The sequence below is a fragment of the Canis lupus genome, chromosome 34, assembly GCF_011100685.1.
Source record: "Canis lupus familiaris isolate Mischka breed German Shepherd chromosome 34, alternate assembly UU_Cfam_GSD_1.0, whole genome shotgun sequence".
In the NCBI taxonomy this organism is placed as follows: Eukaryota; Metazoa; Chordata; class Mammalia; order Carnivora; family Canidae; genus Canis; species Canis lupus.
Window position 1 is genome coordinate 19,914,699 of NC_049255.1, and position 24,515 is coordinate 19,939,213.

The 24,515-nt window shown below is 43.9% G+C and overlaps 1 protein-coding gene and 1 long non-coding RNA gene across 9 annotated transcripts in view; one reads left to right on the forward strand and one right to left on the reverse strand.

Moving 5' to 3' along the window:
- Positions 1–17,953, reverse strand: part of MASP1 (mannan binding lectin serine peptidase 1) — a 61,276-nt gene extending 43,323 nt beyond the window's left edge. For 6 of the 7 annotated variants that reach the window (XM_038583661.1, XM_038583656.1, XM_038583660.1 and 3 more), the window contains exons 1-2: positions 17,737–17,870; positions 11,142–11,373 (exon numbers count right to left, since the gene is read on the reverse strand). In XM_038583661.1, coding sequence (XP_038439589.1) covers positions 11,142–11,373; positions 17,737–17,741 — 237 coding nt within the window. In that variant the 5' untranslated portion in view covers positions 17,742–17,870. Of the gene's footprint in view, positions 1–11,141; positions 11,374–17,736 lie in introns of all 7 variants that reach the window. The other variant, XM_038583658.1, reaches the window with a different exon arrangement.
- LOC111093842 lies at positions 1,326–24,515 on the forward strand. Of its 2 annotated transcripts, XR_005383860.1 has the most exons (4): positions 1,326–1,458; positions 13,293–13,454; positions 13,848–13,952; positions 21,590–24,515. It is a non-coding gene; the product is annotated as an uncharacterized LOC111093842 (long non-coding RNA). The 2 variants fall into 2 exon arrangements; XR_005383859.1 differs by lacking the exon at positions 21,590–24,515 and having other exon boundaries at positions 13,848–14,238.

A 24,515-nucleotide genomic window follows, 5' to 3' on the forward strand; every position in this document is an offset into this window, starting at 1 on the left:
AAAGAGCAAATTAAAGTTACCGGATTCCAGACAAGAGCCTGGGACCAGGGGAAAAAGGAGATGTATGTGTGCACGCATGTTGTGTATTGCACTCGGGAAGCTCTTGAAAGCAAAGCCATGGAAGTAAAAATAGCACAGCTGGTGGGTTTAAGACTCATGATGGCCCCATCTGAGAGGAGCTGGAGGTTGATGCTTTGATTTTGGCTGAGTCATTTGGCCATAAAGCTAATAATAATAATAATAGTAATACTAGTAGTAGCCATCTCCCTCCTCTGTGTGGAACTTTCCAGCAGACAGGTACATTCACCTTCTTTATTGAATATATTTGCTTCTTTTTAAATTTTTTTTTATTTTTTAAAGATTTTATTTATTTATTCATGAGAGACAGAGAGAAAGAGAGAGGCAGAGACACAGGCAGAGGGAGAAGCAGGCTCCATGCAGGGAGCCCGACGCGGGACTTGATTCCGGGACTCCGAGATCATGCCCCTGGACAAAGGCAGGTGCTAAACCACTGAGCCACCCAGGGATCCCCAATATATTTGCTTCTGATGGAGGCTTGCAATGAATGCACTTCAGGCTGATATTATGCTTCTGGGCCTGAAGAGGTGACATGAGTTCCCAAGGGAACACAGCTTAGGAGTGACAGACCTGAGACAAAACCCTGATGTCCTGACTTCCAGCCCTGGTCCAGTAATTGGAATCAGAGAACCATAGAAGGTCAGAGATAGAAAGGATATGAAAGGCTATCAAGTTTATCTCTTTTCTTTCTTAGATGGGCACAATGAGACTCAGAGAAAGGAAGTAATCGGCTCAGAGTTGCATGGCCAGATAATGGCAGATCCAGTCTCAGAGCCCAAGCGTATGATGGTCCCAGGACAATGTTCTTACTGACATGTGAACCAGAGTAAAAAGCTCCTAACAGAGCTGGGTGAGCCCCTAACAAGGTATTGTGTCCATGCAAATGCTAGACACCGTTAGCAGCAGGGCCTGAGCTGTGCCTGGCAGGTCTTTGGAGTCCAAGATTCCATTGCTCCAGGGAAGGATTGCCGTTTTGCAAGGAGGGCTCTGGACAGAAAAGGGGATGGTGTCTAGGCAGCATGAACACGGGGAGAAAAGGAGGGCTGGCAGGGAGGGGTCTCTGAGAGCCTGGGAAGCGGGCGTCCCGCAGGTGGGAAGCTGGCAGCGCCCACCGTCCCAGCAGGAGCAGGGTTGAGAGGGGGTAGGCCAGACAGTCTGGGAACTGGGGCCAGTTGGAGAGCCAGGAAGGATTCACTCTTTGGCCCTGAAAGACTCCCCACCCCGTGCCTTCTGGGACTCCAGAGCCAAGCTCATTCACATGCAAATCTCCCCAGGGACTGGGAGGCTGGGCCTCAGACCGTTGAGAGCTGGAAAACAGTCCCAGGACAAGAAAACACAGCAGTGTTGTGTTCTTCTGTGGCAGAGGCAGCCTGGTTCAAGGTATGTCATGGGACAGGGGTGAAAGCAGTGATTGAGTAAGAGCTGGGTACAGCGAGGGGACCCGCCGCAGGCCAGTGTCTCCAGGCAGAGTTCCCAGGAATGTGTGAGCTGGCCTGGTCCCCCGCCACTGCCCTGGACCCTGTCTCGCCCCAGCCTCCCATCTTCATGTGGAAGCCCCTGTAGAGCCCTGGAATAAGGACTGGACGACCTGGGTTCTGGTTTGCGCTCTGCTACTCATATGTCATGTGTCACCCTAACCCCCGCAGGCAGAAGTATGCCCACGCTGGCTGGTACCAGTGTATAAGGCCAAATTGTGAACTTTTCAGAGATTCTGCGAACCCTGTTGTTAAATGCAGTCATCATTCGGAATTAGGTTTCATAAAGTTACAATTCATCAAATTATATTAAAGACAAATTACACAAAACCGCGCCCTCTCCTATTTTTAGCATCTGACGACTTGCTCTGCTCTCAAGGTCATTAAGGTCTAGCATATCTGAATGGTGAATGGTGTGCTACTGTGCCTCCCTTCTCCCTGCCAGTCCAGATCCACCTGTTAATCATTCACAAGCACACCACTGTCTTCCGGTCTTGGTGTTCACAGACATCAAGGTGGGGACAGTGCATTAATACTGTCCTCTAAGAGTCAAGAGGTCATGAAACACTGCCATGGGAACAATGTGTAAAGTCTATCATTCATGGCCTGTTGGTACCCAGCAGGGGCCTTATCTCCCAGCCCCCTGGTGACCTGGCCCTCCTTCTTTGCTCCCTACCTGCACCTCTATCTCCACTTCTCATCCCTGTCCTTCCTACTCCAGTCACACTGCTGTCCTTGCTGCTCAGCAGAAGCACCAGCTACTTGCCTACCTCAGGGACTTTGTGCTGACTATTCCCTCCAGTTGGAAGGGTTTTCCCCAGAAAGCCACATGGCTAACTTCCTCAACTTCTTCAAGTCTCTGCTCAAGTGTCACTCTGTCAATGAGGCCTATGCTGACCAACATATTTAAGTCACAGCCCTCACCCCTCCTCATGTAGACCCTCTTTGTCTTGCTCTATTGCATTTCTCTGCCTATCACCTTGCAACTCACTGTATAAGTTAGTCGTGGATTATGCTTAGTGTTTATCTCCTGTTTCCCCCAATGCAACATAAGCGTCTTGCTGGCAGGGATTTCTGTATGTTTTAATTACTGCTACACCCCAAGCTCTAGTAAATAATAGGCCTTCAATAAATATCTCCTGAATTAATGAATAACTCTCATTCCCTACCTTTTACCTTTATGAACACACCAAAGGAAATTCAAGCTCTGCTTTTTAGCAAGGTATATCAGAGAGCGGCCTGTGTCCACACAAGCATGTAGATTTGCACACCAGGTGCAATGCCTCCCCAGAGCACTGCACTTCACACTCCTCTGAGCTCTCCTGTGTGCTCTGCCCCACCACTGGAACCTTCCTTCTGTTTTCCATCACCCAGAGCCTGTGCTGTTTGCACTTCCTGCATAAAATGAGCCTTTGTCACACTTTTCTGGAGCTCATTCCCCCTTCCTGATTTCCGTGTGCCTAGAATTGAAAACCGCTATCTCGGGAGTAGAAGAATCCCCCTGCGGACTACAACCAAACTTCATGAGAAACGTCTCTCCTTTTCTTCTTTCCTTTGGGGACCAAGGCTGCCTGCCTGTCTACTCGCAGAGAATTAGCAGAGCTCCTGCAGTAGCTGGGGTCAGCCACAGCATGAAGGTCGAGGGCATGTTCTGAGTAAACACAGAGCATTGCACAGAAATTAGGAGCCTGGGGGTCAGGGGAGTCAGTCTTGGAGCAGGGCCATGGGAGGGACTTATCTCTCAATAACATAGCAGGATACAGACTGACCCAATGAGGCCTGGGGAAGGGAGCACTGGACTGGGCGTTGTAGGCCATCAGAACCGGAAGGGCTTGGAGAGGCTGGCAGGTCCACTTTCCCCATTGGGCAGATGGGGAAACTGAGGCCTGAGCAGGTTGCTCACGTGTCCAGCATCTCAGCAGGAGTCAGTGGCTGACTTCTAGACCAGAGCCCCTTCCTTATGCTCTCTGCTGAGAGATGTATGCCTTTTCCTGCTTTGCCCCAAGACTGTGCTTGCTGCTGGAAACAAACCTTGACGTGGACCTTGAGGGGCTGATGGTCTAGTAGAATGACCTGGAGTTCACCGTTGGGGCTTGTTTGCCACAAACAGATAAATCAAGCATACTCATGCCTCATAGCTCACTCTCCATTTCTTGTTGTGTTTGTAAAATATATTTCTTCTCAATGTGAGGATAAAAGAGAAAGTTCTTTAACAAAATCTAGACAACACAAGGACCCTCAAGGGGTTTTTGTGTTATTAATTTTACTAAATTACCCCGACAGCAGAGTTGCCTTAGGAATAACACATAGGCAGGGAGCATATCCAGGTCTCTTCCAGGACAAGACCCATTCTAACAGAGAAGGACTAAGGAGACAAAATTATGACGGGGGTAAGCTGATCAGGGGCTGAGAACTGGCTTTCTATAGAGACCAGACAAATTCCCTCAGGTTCTTTGTGCTGTTTCTTTTTCCTCTTTATCTCTTTTTTTTTTAAAATAGGCTCCATGCCCCACACAGGACTTGAACTCACCATCCTGAGATCAAGACCTGAGTTGAGATGGAGAGTTAGCTACTTAACCTACTGAGCCACCCAGGTGCCCCTGTGCTGTTCCTTTGACTGTAAATGAGATGTAATCATCCCTGCTCTTCCTATTCCATGAGAATCAAGCATGGCGATAAATTAGGAACTACCATAAATGTGTGTTACTACAAGGGAAATACACAGGAAAATAAGCTTTTGCATCTGATCAGTCCTTTTAAAGTACTTTTCCATAAATTGCCTGAAAATACTGAGTGACGTGAGCAGGGTCATAGACAGTCAGTTAGTAGTACAGTCAGAGCAGATGAGAAAAATGACGTTCATTAAGCACCTAGTGACCCCAGCAGGCACTTTATTACTCACACTGCTGCCATCGTTGCCGCTCTAACAGTATTGTCGAGTGAGTTACACATGTCCTGGACATACGTCATGAAAACATTTGCCTCGTTTGGCAATATGCCCACAAGATAGGCATTATTATTATTATTATCATCCCCATTTTATAGTAAGAGATGGAGGCAGAACCTACGCCAGGTCTGACTGTCCCTAAAGCCTGATCCTGGAACCATTGGGCATGCTTGCCTCTTGTAGTAGGAATTCCACTTACAGTCAGCATTTCATTTGAATCCTCCCACAACCTGTGAGGAAGGTACTATGTCATTATGAACTTCTTCTTCTTCTTCTTCTTCTTCTTTTTTTTTTTTTTTTTTTTTTTTTGTACTAATGACAAAACCAATGCTTAGGGAGATAGAGAGGCTTAGGGAATTGCACTGTGATCTCCTATTTACCCTTCAAGACCTGTCTAAACATCCAAAGCCTTTCTTAAAACCCAGAAATGACTACTCCCCGTCTTATGTAGTGCCTCACATCCTTTGTGATACTTTATACAGCTTTAATTTATTAATAAGATATTTGTCTCATGATGCACAGTGAAATCACAAATTCTTTGAGGGCAGGTGCTGTCTCACTCATGTTTGTAGGCCCTGTCTTTGGTGTAGTGTCCAGTTTCCAGTGGGTTTTTACTGGGATTCTTGGACGTCATTCCACAGACAGTGGGGAACCATTGAAGGATTTAAGAGTGTTGCAATCAAAGACATGTTTTAAGATCTCTCTGGACACATGCCTCTAGAGGGTGGACTGGTTGAGGAAGGACTATGGCTCATAGAAACTTAGGAGATGATTGCAGTAGATTAAGTGAGAGGAATAGGAATTGGAATGAAGGCAAGAACAGTGGAAAGAATGGAGGAAATGTTGAGTAGGTCAAGGGTAGACGGTTGATAGGAGAAGTTGTGTGACATTACAAGAGCATCCAACAGACGCCAGTGGAGCTGTGTGCACTCAGTGAGAAAAAGAGAAAGAATAAAAGTGAAATGCAGCTTCTTATTATCTCTTTTTCCAGTGAACAGGTGCTATGATGTGAACTTGAAGATGGGGTATGTGTGGCTCTGGTGTTCCCTCAGTGATTCTGGTTTCTCAGTACATCTTTTCAGTGACTATGGCTCTGGGGCCCCTTTCTAGGCACGAGTCCCCACTTCATCTGATACCCAACCAAAGGAACTAATTTGTTATATTCCTGGGGAAAAAGGCCCTTCTGGACATACAGAAAGACAGTGGTCTATTATACTGAAGAGATTCAGTAAGTTTGACTATTGGCAATTTTTGCCTTATGTTACACTGATTTACATGTACATTATAAGATGCAGCTTCACTGTCATTTAGTTATTTTTTTTTTTTTTAAAGAAAAGGGGAACTCACAAGATGGGATTTCACTGTCATTTAGTCGTTGTTGTTGTTGTTGTTGTTGTTTTTAAAGAAAATGGGGCACTTGGATGGCTCAGTGGTTGAGTGTCTGCCTTTGGCCCAGGTTGTGATCCTGGGGTCCTGGGATGGAGTTCCACATGAAGGTCTCCACAGGGAGCCTGCTTCTCCCTCTGTCTCTGTCTCTGCCTCTGCCTCTCTCTCTGTGTCTCTCATGAATAAATAAATAAAACCTTAAAATAATTTAAAAAAACATTTAGAAAGAAGAAGAAAAGACTGAGAGTCTTGAGATATAAATTCTGGTCCCAGTGTGGCCCTGGACAATGAATTGTCTTCCCCTAGGTTTTGGTCATGATGGCCATAGAGTTGAACAGTGATTTCTGAGGTCTTAGACACACAGACTATTGGGGCTGGGGCAACTTCGGAGACCGTCTGCTTCGACTTCCTGTATTTAAGAGAGGAGGAAGTAGAGTTCCATCTAGAAATATTCACTCGCCCAAGGTTCACTAATAGAGAATGACCCCAGGGAACCAGCTTTTCCTACTGCACAGCCAGCATCCGTGCTCTGCCCCTGCAGTGTCAACCGGCTGTGACTCATATGCTGCATCTGTGCACTGCAGGAATCCACACATTGCAGCCACATTCCAAGGAAGCAGATGCTGTCGTGCAGATGTGCACATGCCTCGAAGACCAAGGACTGCGGGGAGTCAGGCTGGAGAGGAATTTTCATAAAATGAGAGCATCCGGACCACAGCCTTGAGGTCCTGCTCTTCTTCAAGCTACTGACGTACAGAGTCAGCAGTTCCATCATGGTCACCCCGAAGAGCCGGGGTAGGGAGGGCAGTTGTGAGCGTAGGCGGGGCCAGAAGGGGATCCCTGGGAACTGGAGGGGGCTTTAAATCTCTTCCTTGGCCTGTCAGGGGAATTCAGCCACAGAGTGTAAAAGCTTCAAAATAGGTGATAGGATCCCATCAAATGGAAATCAGTGGTATTTAAAGTTGCTTGGAAAAGGACAGTGGTGGCATAGTGTGGTTCCAAGTTTTCTTGAGATGACATGTTGCCAAGGCATCCCCAGTGGACGGTAGGCTCTTATTGGAATGCTTATGGCCACAGAACTTAGAGGAGTGCATGTTCTAACATATTATTACCATTTCTGGCATTATCCTAGCAAGAATAATGAGGGTTTATTGGGGTCATCTGGACTGTTCTGGCAGGAGGATTAGGATTAGAGTCCAGGAATCTGAGGGACTGCAGGGATCATCTCATGTCACCCCCTCATGGAACAGATGAGAAAACAGAATTTTGGAGAGGGATGTTGACTTATCCGGGAATGACATGGCGTGCTCCTGCTTTATTGCTGCTCTCATTCACAGGCAGGAAAGGCACATATTTTGGTGGCAGAGGGAGTGAGTCAGTTAGAAAAAAGTGAATGGGTTTCAACTGTATGTGGAAGGCTTCTGGATTCAGGAGTTCAGAGGCCAGAGGACTAGTCTTGTGCTTGAATTCTGAGTTTCAGGCCCCTCTTCTGTCCTTTGGTGACAAAAGCAATATTCGTTGTAAATCCCCTAAAGTAGGACCTTTTTGGGGGATTGAGGAGGATGAGTGAGCTGAATAAGCTTCAGAGCCACCTTTAACCTGCCAGCTGCTCTTCTGTCTTCTATATTGGGCCTACCAGAAGATTTGTTAGCAGAAAGCCAGGAGAAAATGTTTGAAAAACAATACTAACAACAATGTGGGATTAGATGACTCTCTAGAGGGCTGCTGCAACTTGACCTTCTGTGAGAGTTCATGACTCCAGGACAGGAACCCTACCAGGTGCTTGTGGACAGAGGCATGGGGCCTGTCTCCACATTAGCACCAGTTGCCAGCCAACCAAGGTGCGGCGTCCTGCAAAGAGGGGCCTGCTCAGGCCCCATGGCCAGTGGAACCTTTTCAGGGAGGCTGATGCCGATGCTGGGACGGCATCCTGGAAGGGAGTCAGCACGTGCAGAGAGATACATCTTGCCTGCCCTGCCTAATACATTAATCCCTTTTCCCAAAGGACTTAGGAAAAGGTGCCTGAATCAGAGAGGCTAGACTATTAGGCACTTCAGGTAGCAGACGGCTTCTTTGCTATGCCAAGGGTCACAATCTTATTGGGAGTGGAGAGGCTACTCCAAGATTTTATTCATTCATGAGTTAGTGGCAGATCGGAGACTAGCCCAGGCATTTCCTGAATGTCTGGCAAGAATCCAGGACCATGCTACCCTTCCAGGAGACCTACCTCCATCTGCCTGAGCTTTCATGAAGGTGTCTCACTGTTCCTGATAGAAACCATCAATCAGTTTCTAAAAAATTCTCCAGCCAGAAAGGCCAAGTTTTGGGTAGAATGTATGCCAGGGTCCTTAATTCAGTTTCAGAAGAGGTCTTCAGTTTCTTTCATTGCCCTTGAAAAGTACCTGTTTGTTTTTATTTTTGTTTTTTGGGTTTTTTTTTTTATTCTTTTTTTCTGTTACAAAATGCAGCTGATATCAGCTTCTTAATCTGCTTTGCCAGGAGGTTCAGTTTATTTGGGACAAAGGAATGAGTTAAACCCTCTGTTGTGTGTTGTCTCTAGAAGGGAGTCCTAACAAGGTCAAGCTTGGCATCTGTCTGAACAAGAGGAAAACTTGTGAGAAATGATTGCTTAGTGTATTATGAATTGAGAGTTAATTCCTCGGGTAGAGGAAGGATGGGGTGGATAATGAAAGTAAGTTGTTACAGCTAAAGAAAAAAAAATTTCTGTAATGTCCATAGTCTTAAGACCTCAACTACTAGTAAAAGCAAGTGTTTTCTTTCTTTTTTTTTTTTTTTTTAAAGATTTTATTTATTTATTCATGAGAGACACAGAGAGAGAGAGAGGGAGGCAGAGACACAGGCAGAGGGAGAAGCAGGCTCCATGCAGGGAGCCTGACGTGGGACTCGATCCCCAGTCTCCAGGATCACACCCTGGGCTGAAGGTGGCGCTAAACCGCTGAGCCACCTGGGCTGCCCAGCAAGTGTTTTCACTAAAAAAAAATCTAGGTGGTTTGACATGTTTGAAAATAGAGAAGAAAGCAGTTAGGAAGTTCACATCTAGCTTTGTCTAAACCTATGGAACTTTCTGTGGTATTGAGCCAATGTTTGATCATTTTCCTTCTGGTTAAGTCCACTCTCTAATCCAAATATTTGAGAATGCCACAGTTTTATGACCAGCATTAGTTAGGGGAATGGGCTGGAGGAGTCAGCTAACCTAATGCTCCCTACCCACAACGCATCTGCTCCTGGAGTCTGGCTCTAATAGAGGCTAGATTATATCCTGGAAGATATAACTAACATGTTTGTCAGGAATTTCACTTTATGATGATGAACGCATAGGGTCTTAGTGAATACTCCTTGCTGGATCCTTGTGACTCAGAGAAGTTGGCTCCATTTTTAATGAATTCACAGAAACTCTATGTCAATCTAGACTGCCAACTTCCATTATCTCCTAGAGCAACTGGCTCTCCCTCTTCTCATTCTTTATCATCAGTCTTTAATTGTCGTTACTTTTCCATCTTATGCAGTGGCTACTTTTCTAGGCTCACTTCTCTTTGTAAGGGATCAGATCTTTTGTATCTTTAAATTCTCATAGTCCCCAGCACAGTACATTCACAGGGGTGCAGCATCCCACTGAACGGTGGTTCTCAAATTAAGAGATTCTGTCCCTCTGGGGATAGGGCCAGCTTCTAGGGATATTTTTGTTGTCACAACTGGAGGTAGAGTGATATTGGTGTCTAGTGAGTAGAAGCCAGGCATGCTCCTAAAAATCCTATAATTCTCAAAACAGCTTTCCTCAGCAAAGAATTATCTGTAGGTTAAAATATCAATGGTGCTGAAGCTAAGAAACTGTCAGAGAGCACCAATTTGAGGGAGTTTTTCATCACAGAAACCTTGTTGTAAATGAGATATTTGATGCATGCCCAACATATAAAATAAGCAATACCCAACATTTAAAATGTGTTTAAGCAGGATGGGGGTTCATATTCCCACTTAGCCCCTCCTTCCTCCCAACAGTAGTCTTACAAGTTCCTGCAGTATCCTGCGGCTCAGTGGAGACAAACTTGAGAGCAGTTCAGTGTAGACAAAAGAGTATGGGATTGAAAGTCAGAAGACATGGGTTTGGAAATTGACCCACCACTTACTAGCTGTAGCTTCACCTTCTTAGGTTTGTTCCTTTGCCTGTGAAGCAGGACAGTAGTACCTGTCTTATAGAATTATTTTAAAGATTGAATGGGATTACAAGTATAAAAGTACATTGTAAACTCACTACTTTGCTGTTGATCCAATATTCTGGTTAATACAAGGTCAACTCCTGTTGAATTACTGGCTGTGGAGAACAGAGATCACATTAATACTAACAATATATGAAGTCTACTCTAGAGTAATTTGATGAGATCTTTTCCAGAAAGCCAGAGAGAGCTTAGAAAGTAGGTTCTTGGACCTCCAGATCTTTTTGAGCCAGATACAGCCTTAGTAAACTTGATCTCTCAGAAGTACTCCAAACTTTCTCAGTCCCACTTTCAAAGAACAGCTTTCCCATCCATGGCATTGTTTGTGGGTTCTCTCTAAATTCCAGAGAATAGGGCATTGATGTTGTAATCATTTCCTGTTTCTCTTCCACATGGTTTTTACATCCAGCTCTGATGGCCCCTCAATCCTGCCAATACCCTTTGCAGAGAAAATCCAAACTTCTTAGCATCGCATTCAAGACCCTTCAGAATCTCACCTCAATCCAACCTTCTGACTTCATCTCCTACTGTCTACTACTGCATACCCAACCTTTCCCAAATACTTGGGAACTACATACTCAACCTTTCCCAAATACTTCCCCTTTACTTAGGGAAGTGGGCAATGCTTTTTAATGCCTCAGCTTTGGACATAATTATGGCTGTGTTTCAGTCTGGTTATCCTTTTCTGGGGTCTCTGCCCTTTTCTTTCTGCTGGTAAAGGATTAGTGGAAACATTAAGGACTTTGAGAACAGAAAGAAAAAGTAGAAGTTATGTTTGGCTGAGTTATACTTCACCAGCCCCAGTTTCCCTTGTGGTCCTTTCTAGATCTACCATTCAGTCTGCACCTAGCATACCACCCCCAAACTTCATCATGTAACTTTGTGCATATTCCTCACTGGACTGCTACCCTGGGGTGGGGGGTGGCGGGTAAGCACAGTATCTAGTTCATCTGTGCTTCTCTAACTCTCAGCAGATTCTCTAGTAGAGAAACTGCCTCAGTTAGGGAACATCAGAGGTCTCACCTTCACATAGTCATATTCACAAAGGTAGGAGGACTCCAAGTTGAAGTGCATGAAATAAAGCTTGATCCGAAATCCCTCTGGGACAGTGATATTCCAAGTCACCTCTGAATCACTCGGATAGGAGTCTGGATAGCCAGGTGACTGAATCTGGCCAAACATATTGTTAAGCTCCACGGTATGGGCCGAAGCTTTCAACAAGGAGAGGCACAGAACATGATAGAGAAGGAGCCACCTGAAAGACATGAATGGATTCTCTTACATTCATGGACACAGGTCCCCACCCTTTCACTAAGTCAGCAGCCAGGAGACCATGCTATCAGCATATCTCTGCCACTGACCTGCTGCATTTACTTTTCCCCACTCAGGGCCTTGCTTACCCTGTCCTTTCTACAGGGAGATGGTGACTCCATGATTTCTAAGCTTTCTTCCCGCTGTGCTCTTCTTTTTATTATTATTTTTTCAAGATTTTGTTTATTTATTTGAGAGAGAGAAAGCATGTGTGCGCATGTGCATGAGTGGGAGAAGGGGTGGTATGAGGCAGAGGGAGAGGGAGAAGCTGATTCCCCACTGAGTGGGGAACCTGAATTGGGCCTCGATCCCAGGAGCCTGGGATCATGACTTGAGCTAAGAGTAGATGCTTAACTGATTGAGCCACCCAGATGCCCCCAGCTGTGCTCTTCTGAAGATTTGATAATAAAGATTCAATTCTCCTAGACAGTGCCCTATTTGGGACTCTGACATACATTATTTTATTGTTGAGAATGTCAGTTTCATAATTAGGTAAAAGTTGTGTCCTTTCTTCAACTCAGCTTCATTTAAGAATCATAAACTCTTGGTTCAGTTTTGTAAGAAGTAACTAATAGTAACATGGTAATGGCGAGATAAGACTTCTACTCAGAGACGGGATCTTGCATTACTTAAAACAGATTTAACAAAACTATTCAAAGTATTATGCAAAGTTTTGAATTAAGAAAGAATAAGCAAAACAAGTTTTTTCCCCTCTTGGTAAATATTCTTACGAAAGGATCAGAAACCTACAATTTATTTCCAGCTGTAGGCATCAGAGATAATGGAGGGTTAAGAGAATTGCCTAAGGAAGGGGCAAGGAAAACCCAATAAAACTTAGGGAACACACCCAAAGTGGCACAATAATGAGGCAGGATATCCAAGGCTAATCAGAACCCTAATGGTCAATATGTATAACATCAGGCATCTAATAGACTGCTCCCCTGCAAGACCCAATGATCTTGAACTCGAACCCCCCAAACCTGGCTCATCGACTTCTTCCCTCATTCCTGTTTATTCTGCTTCCTATCTTTTGGAAATCCATCTGCTTCTCTCCAAGTCATTTAATTTAAATGTTCTTATCTGGCCTATCGCTACTGCATCCTAAGTAATCTCCCCTTACTCCATTTCATACCATTCAGCACTTTTCTGCCAAAGTTGATTTTTTAAAACACACGTGTGACCATACTGCTTCACTGTGCCTGCAGCATAAAGCATCTGCTCCCAGGATGGCAGATGAACCCTTTTTGATCTAGGGCTGATCTGCCTGTCTGGCCTCATCTCAGTGCCAGCTATGCCCCGGCATGCCATTCTGAAAGTCTGTCATGCCTGTCCATGCTTGGGCCCCCTTGCACAGACCCTACTCATTCTTCATCTGCTTGCCTTATTTATCCTCCGTTATCCAGCTCAAAGCTTCCGAGGCTATGGAGTACCCTTCACACCTCCAGATTCCATTCTGTGTATCTCATATTGCACTGCTTTTAGACACAGTTCCTGAAGTTAGATATATTGGGTTCAAATCCCCATTCTTCTATTCACTGGAGGTGAAATCTTGGATAATAGTCTCTCTGAGCCCTAGTATCCTCGCATGTTAAATGGGGATTATAATTTCTAATTATTGGACTCCCATGAGCATTAGAGATGATGTATATAAAGGACCTAGTATACAGCCTGGTTTATAGTAGATGATGAATGAATAAAATGAATGGATGAATGAATGAATGAGTGAATGAATGAATGAATGAATGAATGAAAGAAAGTGGTGCCAGTGCCTTCTATAACCTAAATTCATGCTGGGAAATTATACCAGCATCCTCAGATTACAGTATTTCTCCTTATCCACTATTTCCTTTTCTGTGGTTTCAGTTACCCATGGCCAGTCCTGGTCCACAAGCAAGATGATCCTCCTTCTGACATATGGTCCAAAGGTCAGTAATAGCCTAATGCTACATCATAGTGCTTATGGCACTCACCTTGCTTCATCTCATCACATAGACATTTTATCATCTCAGTACCATCAGAAGAAGGGTGAGTACAGTATAATTAAGATTTTTTTCAAAATTTTACATATTTATTCATGAGAGACACAGAGAGAGAGGCAGAGACACAGGCAGATGGAGAAGCAGGCTCCATGTGTGGAGCCCGATGTGGGATTCGATCCCCAGGCCAGGATCATGCCCTGAGCCAAACAAAGGCAGATGCTTAACCACTGAACCACCCAGGTGCCTCACAATTAAGATATTTTGAAAGAGATCCCATTCACATCATTTTGTTGCAGTATATTGCTACAATTGTTCTATTTTATTATTAGTTACTATGATTAATCTCTTATGCCTAATTAATAAATTAAATTCGAGCATAGGTAGGTATACATAGGAAATACATTGTGTCTAAAGGGCTCCCTGTTCTCTGTGGTTTCAGGAATTCTCTGAGGATCTTGGAACCTGTCCACTGGGGATAAGCAGGCATTACTGTAATGCTCATACTTTACTAATCGGCAAGTTGTTTCTCCCTACCCAGACGCATGTATGTGTATATATGGATACGCATGAAGTTTTGAATATGTAACACAACAAGATAACTGTAAACGTAGATTATCTAGCTGTCTCATATGATATTTACATGAAACGTAAATAGTAAATGCAAAAAGGCCTAGAAGGATATCACCAGTGTATTAACAGTGGTTATCTCTGAAATGGGAATATGAAAGTTTTAAGTTTAATTTTTGTGTATATGCGATGTTCATATTTGCCAAGAAGGACCTTCTACTGTTTTTTCAATAAAAACAAAATAATAAAGTCATTTAAATTTTTTCCAGTGTCCCTACAATAGTAACTTGTGAGATTTCAACTGAGGAAACAAAATGTTTTAATCCAATTGCCAGGGTCAATATTTTTTTTAAAACCAATCTTGTGGGGGTAGGGCCTCCAAGGGAGAGAGAAGGGAAGGCATAGGTCCAAGCTCTCCAGTGAACTCACAGGAAAGCAGAGTCTAGAAACCCCGTCTCTCAGGGCCCACGCAGCCCCAATTTCAAGCGAGGAAAGGTGTGGATGTTACCGGGAGCTGGGAATTCCGGTTCAGTTCTGCCTGGGGGAGGGGAGAGCCCTGGACTTGGATCAGAAGATCCATCCTTTGACTTTATTTATCTGACCCATCTCGGGGAAGGCATATAAGCTCTCAGTGTCCTCGTCCAGTAAGCGGTGATAATAATAAGTTGCCATCGGACTGCTATCAGAGTAAAGGAGGATTGGAAAGTCCTTTGTTAACTGTCCAGCCCTCAGCAAACATTGGTTATAATTACTCCATCTTGCTGCTTCCCGAAAAGCAGAGGTTAGGAAAGAACTTTGGCTCCCAGGCTGGACTTCACTGCAATAGCGACACCCAGATTATGCAAGGCTGAAAGGTCAACTTTCTCCATGCCTGCTTTTTCCAGACCACATGGAGGAGACTCTGAGCCTCCTAATGCTGGGCCTGTCAAGGGCTGGCTGCCGACAGCCCCATTCAGCTCCAAAGGCCCACATGTGGTAGGTAACTGGCCAGTGTGGGAAGAAGCTTTCTGTTCTATTTTGTTTGCATCTCAAAACAGTTTCAAACATATGAAACAAATATCTCCTTGCACATAATGGGCTTGAGCATATGCTTGCTTGCTTCAGGGGCTGCCAATCGAAGAACGAAGAACGTAAGTGGTAGCTTTTGTTTCTCATCACACTCTCTGAATGCTTTTTGCTTCCCATACACCAGGCACCGGCTGTACAATTCCTGACACCTGCTACCTATTCTTGAGCTCATCAAAAAGTTTCACTACATTTGCTTGAAATGTCAAATAATATAGAAAGCTGGGATTTGATAGGTCCTCCTGCTGGAGCAGGCTATGGGGAGTAGACAAAAAGCCTCCGTGTGTCAAAGATTGTGGAAGAAGTAGCACTTTGTATCCTCTTCATTCCCTCCCTTCACTTGAACCTACACTACACCAAGACTGTTTTTTAGTAGAAGAGTTGAAAGCGACTGTGTAGATCCCTCGGACAATGCGCTTATTTGACAGATGATGAAAAGGATACCCCAAGTAGTGACATGTCATGCCCAACACCATATGGTGAATTAGTTCAACAGAAGAAGGGAATAACAAAAGCTAACAGAGGAAGCCGCTGGGTCCATGCCCATATCATGCCTAGGCATTTGGCCAAAGCAATTAATCCTGTGAAAAATAATTAAAAAACTCACGGCTTTATGTAGAAATATAAAAAAAAAAGATACTAATAACAAAGCCCCTCCCCAACAAATTCTAGTTTAATTGGTTTGGAGTAAGGTCTGGTCATTGGCATCTTTGAAAGCATCACAGATGATCTTAATGTACGACTAGAATCGAGAGCTGTTGGTATAGGAAAATACACTTAGATGAGAGTCTGGCGGAATGTAGCAGAAAAAATATTGGACTTGGAGTCCAGAGACCCAAGTTTGAGTCAGAACCTTTTCAAGATCATCTGTATGGCTTTGGGCAAGTTACTTAATGGCTTTTATCCTCACTTCTCCATAAATCCTCACCTTATCTAAAATCTAAAGACCAGATGAGAGAGGACTATAAAAAGTGCTTTGCAAACTCTGAAGTGCTGTGTCCCTGCAAGGCAAGACCCCTTGGAGACTTCTAGTGGAGCACTTCTCTACTGGTTGGTTTGCTAGTCAACTGAATTCCATTCAGCTAGCATTTATTGAATGCTTCTTAGGAAACATACATTATGCTAAGTGCTGGGGATACTAAGAAGAACAAGACACAGATCCTATACCTTTTAAGGAGCATTCAATCTTGGAAAATCAGATAGACATTTGAACAGTGAAATATTAAGAAGATGAAGAGAGATGTAGCTCCCAAGAACAGAGATAGCACGAAGGAGAAGATGCTCATTCTGGGGATGCTGGCCAGAGAAGAGGAGATGATGTTTGAGCTGTGGTTTGAACAATCTGGTCCTTTAGGTGGAAAAAAAGGAGGGGGGGGGGGCGGGGAGAGCTGTTCTGCGCTAAGGGGGGATTGAACACAAAGATACAGGACTGGTAATCAGCCTGTATGTTGTTATGGATGGGGCCTGGGGTGGTAGGTAGGATTCTGATCTCAACAGACCAGCCAAATTATCCCTCCACATAGATGGACATAAATCCTATCTCTTTCAGGAGAAAGGAAAATGAAGTTAGATGGCAGGCTTAATGTTACAATGGATTTTAAAAGAACAGATCAAATTAACCTTAGAGGCCTGATTATTTCTCTGAACCACAGGTAATCTGAGCTCAAAGAGTTAACCCAGTGTGAAGCCCCCCATTGGCCCCAGACCCAGAAAAGTTGCTAGGTGACTTTGCAGAAGAGAAACAAATAGAAATCCTTTTCCAATTGAGAAGAAAATCAATGAGAAAAGAGGTGCTTAGGGACTTAACACATCTGCAGAGTGTTTTTCTTCTCCTTTCTCTTTTTTGGTATTTTTAACGGCATTAACACTTATAAATAGCAAAAATAATTACAGTGGTTAGGTTTTGAGACTTGCAGAGGAAAACTTAGAAGGAATGCCTGGTAAGAAGGATCAAGTAACTCTAAGTATAGGCTGAGGAATAGGAAATGTTGAAGAGTTTAAAAACAATTAGAATTTAAAGTCCTGGATTTAGAACGCCAGAGACTCCTTTTTAATTTTTTTTTTTTTAATTTGTGGTATCCCTTTAAGAGCCATTCAGTGCAAATCATACCCTGATTCATGCCACCAGCTGCCTCTGATTTCAGGGAAAAATGCAGAAATTTATAGGGAACTGTAAAATGGGAACAGGTTTTTACTTTTCTAAATTGAGGTTTTAACGGGCAAACTTCTGAAGGTTTAAGAAACGGCAGAGCCGAGCTGTGGGAAGCTGGTTTCTTTTCCGGTCAGGACAAATAAACACACAAACACATACCTAACTCACAAAGTGTTGGAAGAGATAAACCCATGCTCTTTGCAGAGAGGGAAAACCTAAAGTTGGCCTTGTGGGCAACAGGAGGAAAGTCACATTCGCCAGCAGACAGCACCCTACGCTGGCAGAGGGAGAAACTGAGCTTCAGCAGGAAGCTGGGGCAGGATTTGCACAAAGTCTCCCGTCTCAAGCTGTGGGTCTCCGCAGTCCCAGGGCAGCGCCCAGCCCACATCTCCTTTCTCAAAGCCCCAAGGATTGATGAGAAGCCCCTGCAACACCCGCAGGACGCGCAGGTGAGTCTGCCCAGAGGCAAGGTCAAATGCTCCAGGGCTACTTGACACCTGGTTCCCGAAAGGGCACCCGTGCCCCCTCCTGCCCTAGCACTCACCTCATTTTCCTGCCTGGGGTGCTCCTGGCTGCCTGGCTTTGGTCCCCTCGGCCTGACTTTCCTGTGAGCTTGTCCCCGGTGTGGTGTCAGCGATGCCTTATCTTTGTTCTGAGGTCCCTGTGTGTCTCTGGAATTGGCTGGCATTCTTCATTCAGGTCACGCCTTCCCCTGCCTGCAACAGATCCCCTCTCCCCCTCTCTCTCTGCCTCTTCCTCTCTCTCTCTCTCTCTCTCTCCCTCCCTCCCTCCCTCCCTCCCTCGTCTCTCGTCTCTCTCCTCTCTCCCTCTCTCTCCCTCCTCTTTCTTCCCCCCTCTCTCTCTCCTCTGACTCGCTCTTACACACACTCATAGGAACCTGACAGAACAGAATCTGTCTTCTTGCTTAAAAGATCTGCTCCTCTAGTTCCTTCCTTTATCCTGTGTGGCTAGCTCCAGCTCTTGAGAGGAAACTGAGAGGCTCAAAAAGGTATTTGTATCTGTGTGTCTGTGTGTGTCTGTGTGTGTGAGTGTGTAAGTGTATGTGTATGTGTGTGTGGATGTGTATGAGTGATTTGTATGAGTGAGTGTGTGTGTATGAATGTGTTGAGTGAGTGTGTGAGTGTGTGTGTGTGTGTGTGTGTGGAGGGTGGAGAGAGACAAAGTCTAATTTCTCTTTAGTCTCCCTTGCCAGATGGCCGTAGTTTTCTGCTCTTCTTCAGGACACCAGCAAAAAGACACCAGTGAAGCAGAAACAACCAACTAAGAAGGCAATTCTGACATCTACACTAGGAAAGGAAAAAGGTCCAAATCCCAAAGCCTCAGTCAGCCTGCAAACAGCGAGACAGATTTTCCTGTGCACAGAGCCGTTGGCCAGGAATGTGAGGGAGCCCCAAGTCCTGCAGTTGGCTAGTGGCTCTTCTCCACTTAAAAAGCAATACTCATGCTGTTTTACCAACTCAGGGTGTTGGTAATCCAGCCAATCCAGCCCGGTGAGGATCCCTCACCGCAGGAAAGCCCGCACCCCATGGGTGTAGAAAGCCCTAGGTCTGTACACATGTCTACACTCTGAGATCGTGGAGAAATGCAGCACCAGATCTAAGCCGAGCTGAATAATAGAGGTAGTTACTTCCCCCACAACAATGACAACCAATACTGAATAGGGAGAGAGATGTCTGGGTGCAAAAAATGGATTTTACAGAGAAAAATCTGTGTTAGGCACAATGCTAAGCCTAAGCATCATCTCAAGCACTCCCACAAACTTGTAAGAGGCACACAATTGTACTCATTTTACAAATGAGAAAACTGAGGCTCAGAGAGTTTCGGCACCTCGCCAGGATCATCCAGCTCTCTCCTCTTTTTACTCCTTACTGCTACTACCGCTAATAGTCAACATTTATTGAGCACGGTGGGTCAGGGACTGTTGTAGAGATGTGTTAATTCCTTTCAATCTTCTTTATACCTTGGATAGTTGAGTAGTTGACAGATGAGGAAACTGCCCAGAGAGATTAAGTAACATGCCCAAGGTCACACAGTTGGAAAGTGCTAGGGGAAGAATCTGAGATCCTACCCACTCTGTTGCACTGCATCTCCCTCATATAGTCTAATGCATTTGGTATTTCAAATACAACACTCATGGAGAAACTCAAGTTGAGGCATCCTGAAAAGAGCAGTAGACGTAGAGTCAGACTTTAATCTTTCCTTTCTGTCCAAGCCAACTCTGCACTCCGGGTCCAATCCTTAACACCTCTGCTCCTGCTTTGCCTCTGGGGAATGAGGGTTGCTATGAGGCTGCAAGGAGATTATGGCTGTGGAAGTGCCGTGTTAGCTGTCTGGCGGTGCACCTGACGTTAGGCCCTGCGTCCAGTCTGACCAACGTAGCAAAAGCATGTGCTACCCATGCTCTAACACTGCTGCTTTGGCACATTTGGGGGAACACTGGTTTGAATCTTGCTAGTATTCCCTCTGCTCCCTTTTCTCTCCAGTTTCTCTATTTTAACACTTTCAAATGTCAGTCTTGCCAGGCCTGGCATTAGTAAGAGGCTGTGGTCGATAATGTGGGTGCAAATATATGAGATGAGAGAATATGTTTGAACTCAGGCACTGTTTTAGCAAAATGTTGCTTTCTGTTTCAGGCAGAGTGAAAAAAAAAAAAACATTTAAAAGTCCCATTAAGAAGCCTCACAGGCTCCTCAGACATCAAATAACTCTCACAAAACAACATTTTAATGATTTAAGTGTAAATGAATCTGAAACACATGGACTACATTTCTCTTGGAGTACCCAAGGGTTTCAAAACTGAAGGAGAAAGAACTTGGCTCGAAGCACAGTGCGCTGTGCAGAGGGCTTTGCCCGTCACAGACATTCCCTCTATTCATGCGGCAGCAGAGCTGGCCCTCTCCTCATTTAGGGCACATACAGGAATATGCAGTCATTTGTTCTGGGCACAGAGGGAAGAGCTTGGGAGGGAAAGCCATCAGCTTCTCCTTGTAAAGTGTCATAGAGCAATCGAGCTTCCCAGAATAATTTCCTGGCCATATTTTTTCAAGGCTGCCAATGTTCAATGGGAGGGATTTGAAATAACGTTCTAAGCCAAAGTTCTGCCAATATACAGCAGATCTGATATGTGCTTCCCTGGGAGTTAGCCAAGGCTCAGATGGAATCTGCACGAAAACAGGAACTACATGGCTCAGTGAATGATCTGGGTGAGATTCAGGGCAGTTTCCCACTAGCCTAGAAGACATTGGTGATATTGTCCGGACCTTTTGATAAAGACTCTGAAGGATCATGAATAGATTATGCGAAGTAGGACGAATGTGAGAGACACTGATCTTGGAGTAGGCTCAGTGTCAGTAGGCTGACATGTATGTGACCTTGGGCAAGTCATCTACTTTCTTGGTTGGAGGGAGGGAGAGGAGGGGCCTCCATCTGCTACTGTACAGTCAGGGGATTGGACCCTGTTGAGATGATGGAGCACATATAAATGTGGGTATGAAAACTGGGGAATGGTATTGCAGTGAAGGTAGTCATGTGGGTTACTCTCATGACCTGTGAAGAGAGTGGAGTCCAGAGTGGCACTTTCATCTTGACACTTATTTTATCTGTGGTCATAGCAGCATGCTCAGGATTCAATCATAGGCATTCATAAAAATAATTTTTAATAAGATTCAATTAGTTTTTAAAAAGTTTGACAGAAAGGTTAAGATATGCCCACAATGAACTAACAGTATGTCACATAGAATCATAAAATGTAGAATGACAGATGTGGGCATCATACCCCTAGGTTATTGTTAGGGACAAGGATCAGAAATGTAGTTCTAAGAGAGTACATGTTATAGCATTCCTACCACTAGAACCGGGTTTGGTTTACATGCTCTACCGAAGTATTTATTATATGCAACTCCTGAACTGAGACTTTCTGGAATCCCATGAATGTGTTAGAAAATGTGAAGTATTTGGGCAATGGGATTTTGTTGGCAAAGTCTGAAATCCAGGCTTCCTATAGAATATCTAAGAAACTGATAAATAGCCCCAAAGATGGCACATTAGAATTAAATTTTGGGTTCTACAACACATGACTATGCTAAAAGCCATTGCTTTGGATCCTGGATATCATATTATCAGAATAATACAGGGAATTAGAAAAAATACCAATCCCTAAGCTTCATCCCAAGAGATTCAGATTCAGTGAATTTGGGGTGGTGCTCCTGAATCTCTAATTTTAAAAGCTCTCATGGCATGATTTTGCCAACTTGGGTACAGAGATCATAATGGTGCATCTTGTAATTGATGTCATTTTAGATTTGATGAAATATCCTTAGCATGTGCCAGATACTTCCATATACATTATTACATGTAATATTCATATATTTTTACAGAGGAAGACAGAAAGTTTCAGAGAGACTATGTCAACAAGAAGATGGTTGATGTGTAGAGCTCAGGCCTTCTGACCCCGGATCCAGGACTCTTTCCCCTCATCTACAGGCTCGGGATCCTGCCTATGGATTTTGAACATCCATGAGCCATGCTATCTTGTGTCTGCAAGATTGCAGGGAAGGAAAAATAATTTCTATTAGAAAATAAACTACTAGGCTCTGTTATAGGCTGTACTGTATCTTTTCAGAATTCATATGTTGAAGCCCTAACCTTACCCAGGACCTCAGAATGTGACAATTTGGAAATAGAGTCTTTGAGAGGTGATTAAGTTAAAATGGGGCCCTGATCTGATGTCATTTGTGTCCTTATAGTAAGAGGAGATTAGGACACAGACAACACAGAAAAAAAGACCACGTGAGAAAACAGTGAGAAAATGGCTATCTGCAAGCCAAGGAGAGATACCTCAAAAGAGCATTTTGACCTTGAACTTTAAAACACATGCCAACATCTTGATTTTGAAGTGCTAATCTCCAAAACTATAAGAAAATAAATTTCTGCTGTTTTACTCCCCAGTCTGTGGTACTTTGCCATAGCCTAGCAAAGCCCTAGCAAACTGACACAAGCTCTCTTACGCAAAGTTCCTGAAAAGCATGAAACACATGTCCCCCAGGGGTGTCAGGCTGATGTCAAGTGCCACACACATGGAATTAAAAAATACTGAGTTAATTAATATTCTGGTAAATAATATTTGGTAAATAATAAAAGAGACCTTCACTAATGCTCGAATAGAATTTATTTTCCTCACATAGCAGGAAGTGAGGAGGAACATAGGTCTGGGGTAGCTGCTTGACATTGTTTTCTTGTTTTCTGCTCCGCCAGCCATAGTATATGGGTTTCATCCTCATGCTTGCCACTTCATGGTCACCAAAAGGCTGCTGTAACTCCAGATGTCAAGTCCACATTCAAAACATAAAAAAATGAGGAAGAAAAAAAGGGGACTGGGGGACTTCTCCTAATGTCTCACAGACCAGAGCTGGGTCACATGGCCACCACTAACTGGAAAGGAGACTGTGAAGTCTGTTTCTTACTTTTACAGCTTTATAGAGCAGAGCCAGGTGGCAAGGAAGACAGGGATTAGAAATGGAAATTGCATGAGTCAACCTTCAATATCTGTCACCACCATATGCCAAGAAAGTCCTGCCTTTTTCATTTCTCTTTCACTCCTGATATTGTTGAGAAGAAAATCTCAAGGTGATGCCATTATGCCACTGATGCTCATTCTCATTTAATAAGGAAAGACTGGTCTCAAATTCAGAGTCTTGAAGAGGCAATATTATTCTGCTAGCATTTAACAATTTTTACTCATTATTTTTATTTTTATATTTAGAGTAGCAACATACTTTCAAATATATGGATTTCAGTTAAAAAAACAAATCCAGAGTAAAATAAAAATATGAAATAAATAATAATAACACAGATGATATTCATGGATACAAAAAATTTATAAATGTAAGTGACTAAATATTGGAAACATTGTTCTAGAGGGTGGACACGGTAAAAGCAGCTCAGCACTTTGGAATAGGACTGGCCTATGAGTCAGTATGCTGGGGATGGGGGTCACATTCCGCCCCAATCTCCTGTGAAGCTTTGTTTCCAGGAAGAATGTTTTCATCCTGAAAACAACTGACGAAGGCCATGCATTATTATCTGTATTTTACATAAATGATTAATAATATTGAAATGAGGTCGTTGAGTCCTAGTGGAGAGAAATGTGTTGCCCAGGGTCTCATTGAAATTAGATGGTGGGCTGAGACCATGAATCAGAGTTCCCTACTCCCATGTTATTTCCTGTTAGGTTGTTGGTCACTCTATTTGAGAATGAGTACTTTGAAAAGAAAACTTACTTGTTTTTCTGAAGGCACCAAATGATCCTTGCCTGGCCAACACAGCTGGCTCTCCATGACACATTTTTATCGAACAAGGAGGTTGATGAGGTGTTTTGACCTCTCTTGAAGAGCAAAATCTTCATGCTTCCTCAGCTGCCAGTAGGCTTATAGCTTCTAGAATCTACTTTGGTAGCTGTGTAAGAGAGGACACCTCTCTCCTTTTCCCACTTTTCAGCCTATCCTGATTCCCACCTCTTTCCTTATGCTTCAGGCCATAATCTAAGCTTATTAGTGGGCAGTGGAAGTAAATCAACTGGCCATACACATCAGCTTCTCTTGCTTTTTTGCTTTATTTCATTCAATGAAAAAAATATCTGGGAACTAGCCTTCTTTGGGTCTTCTGGCTCTCTCTTTGCTCTACTTTCTCCATGCACCTGGCCAAAGAGTGATAGGGGAGGATATTAGGATTTAAGCTCTGGCAGGCAGTGGGCATGCTCTTTTTAAGCTTCTGATCAAAGGAGGTCTTGTCATGGAGCCATTGAGCTCCAGCTTTACTGGACACCCCAAGTCTGTGGAGCCAGGTACTAGCCTAGCTGGTAACACAGGGTACCTGGTTTTCTGTTTGGTAATTGGTCCTCATGGTGATCTTGCAGAAGGAGGGGTGATGTGTAAGGAATGATCCTGGGATTCTTAAATATTTGAGACATATACCATCTGTTTAGGTTGAACTGTGTCCTTCCCAAACTCATATGTTGATGTTCTAGAATATGATTCAAGGAGAGGGATCTCAAGAGAACCCAAATCTCAGAATATGATTATAAGGAGAGAGGTCTCAAAAGAACCCGAACCTGCCAACACCTTGATCTTAGACTTCTAGCCTCCAGAACTGTGAGAAAATAGATTTCTGCTGTGCAAGTAACCCAGTCTGGTATTTTGTTATGGCAGTCCTCGGAAACTAATACACCTTCCATATTTCCCATACCTTTGCTCACCTAAATCCATTTTATAGCAACTATAGTTGCTATTTACTCACATTATGTCT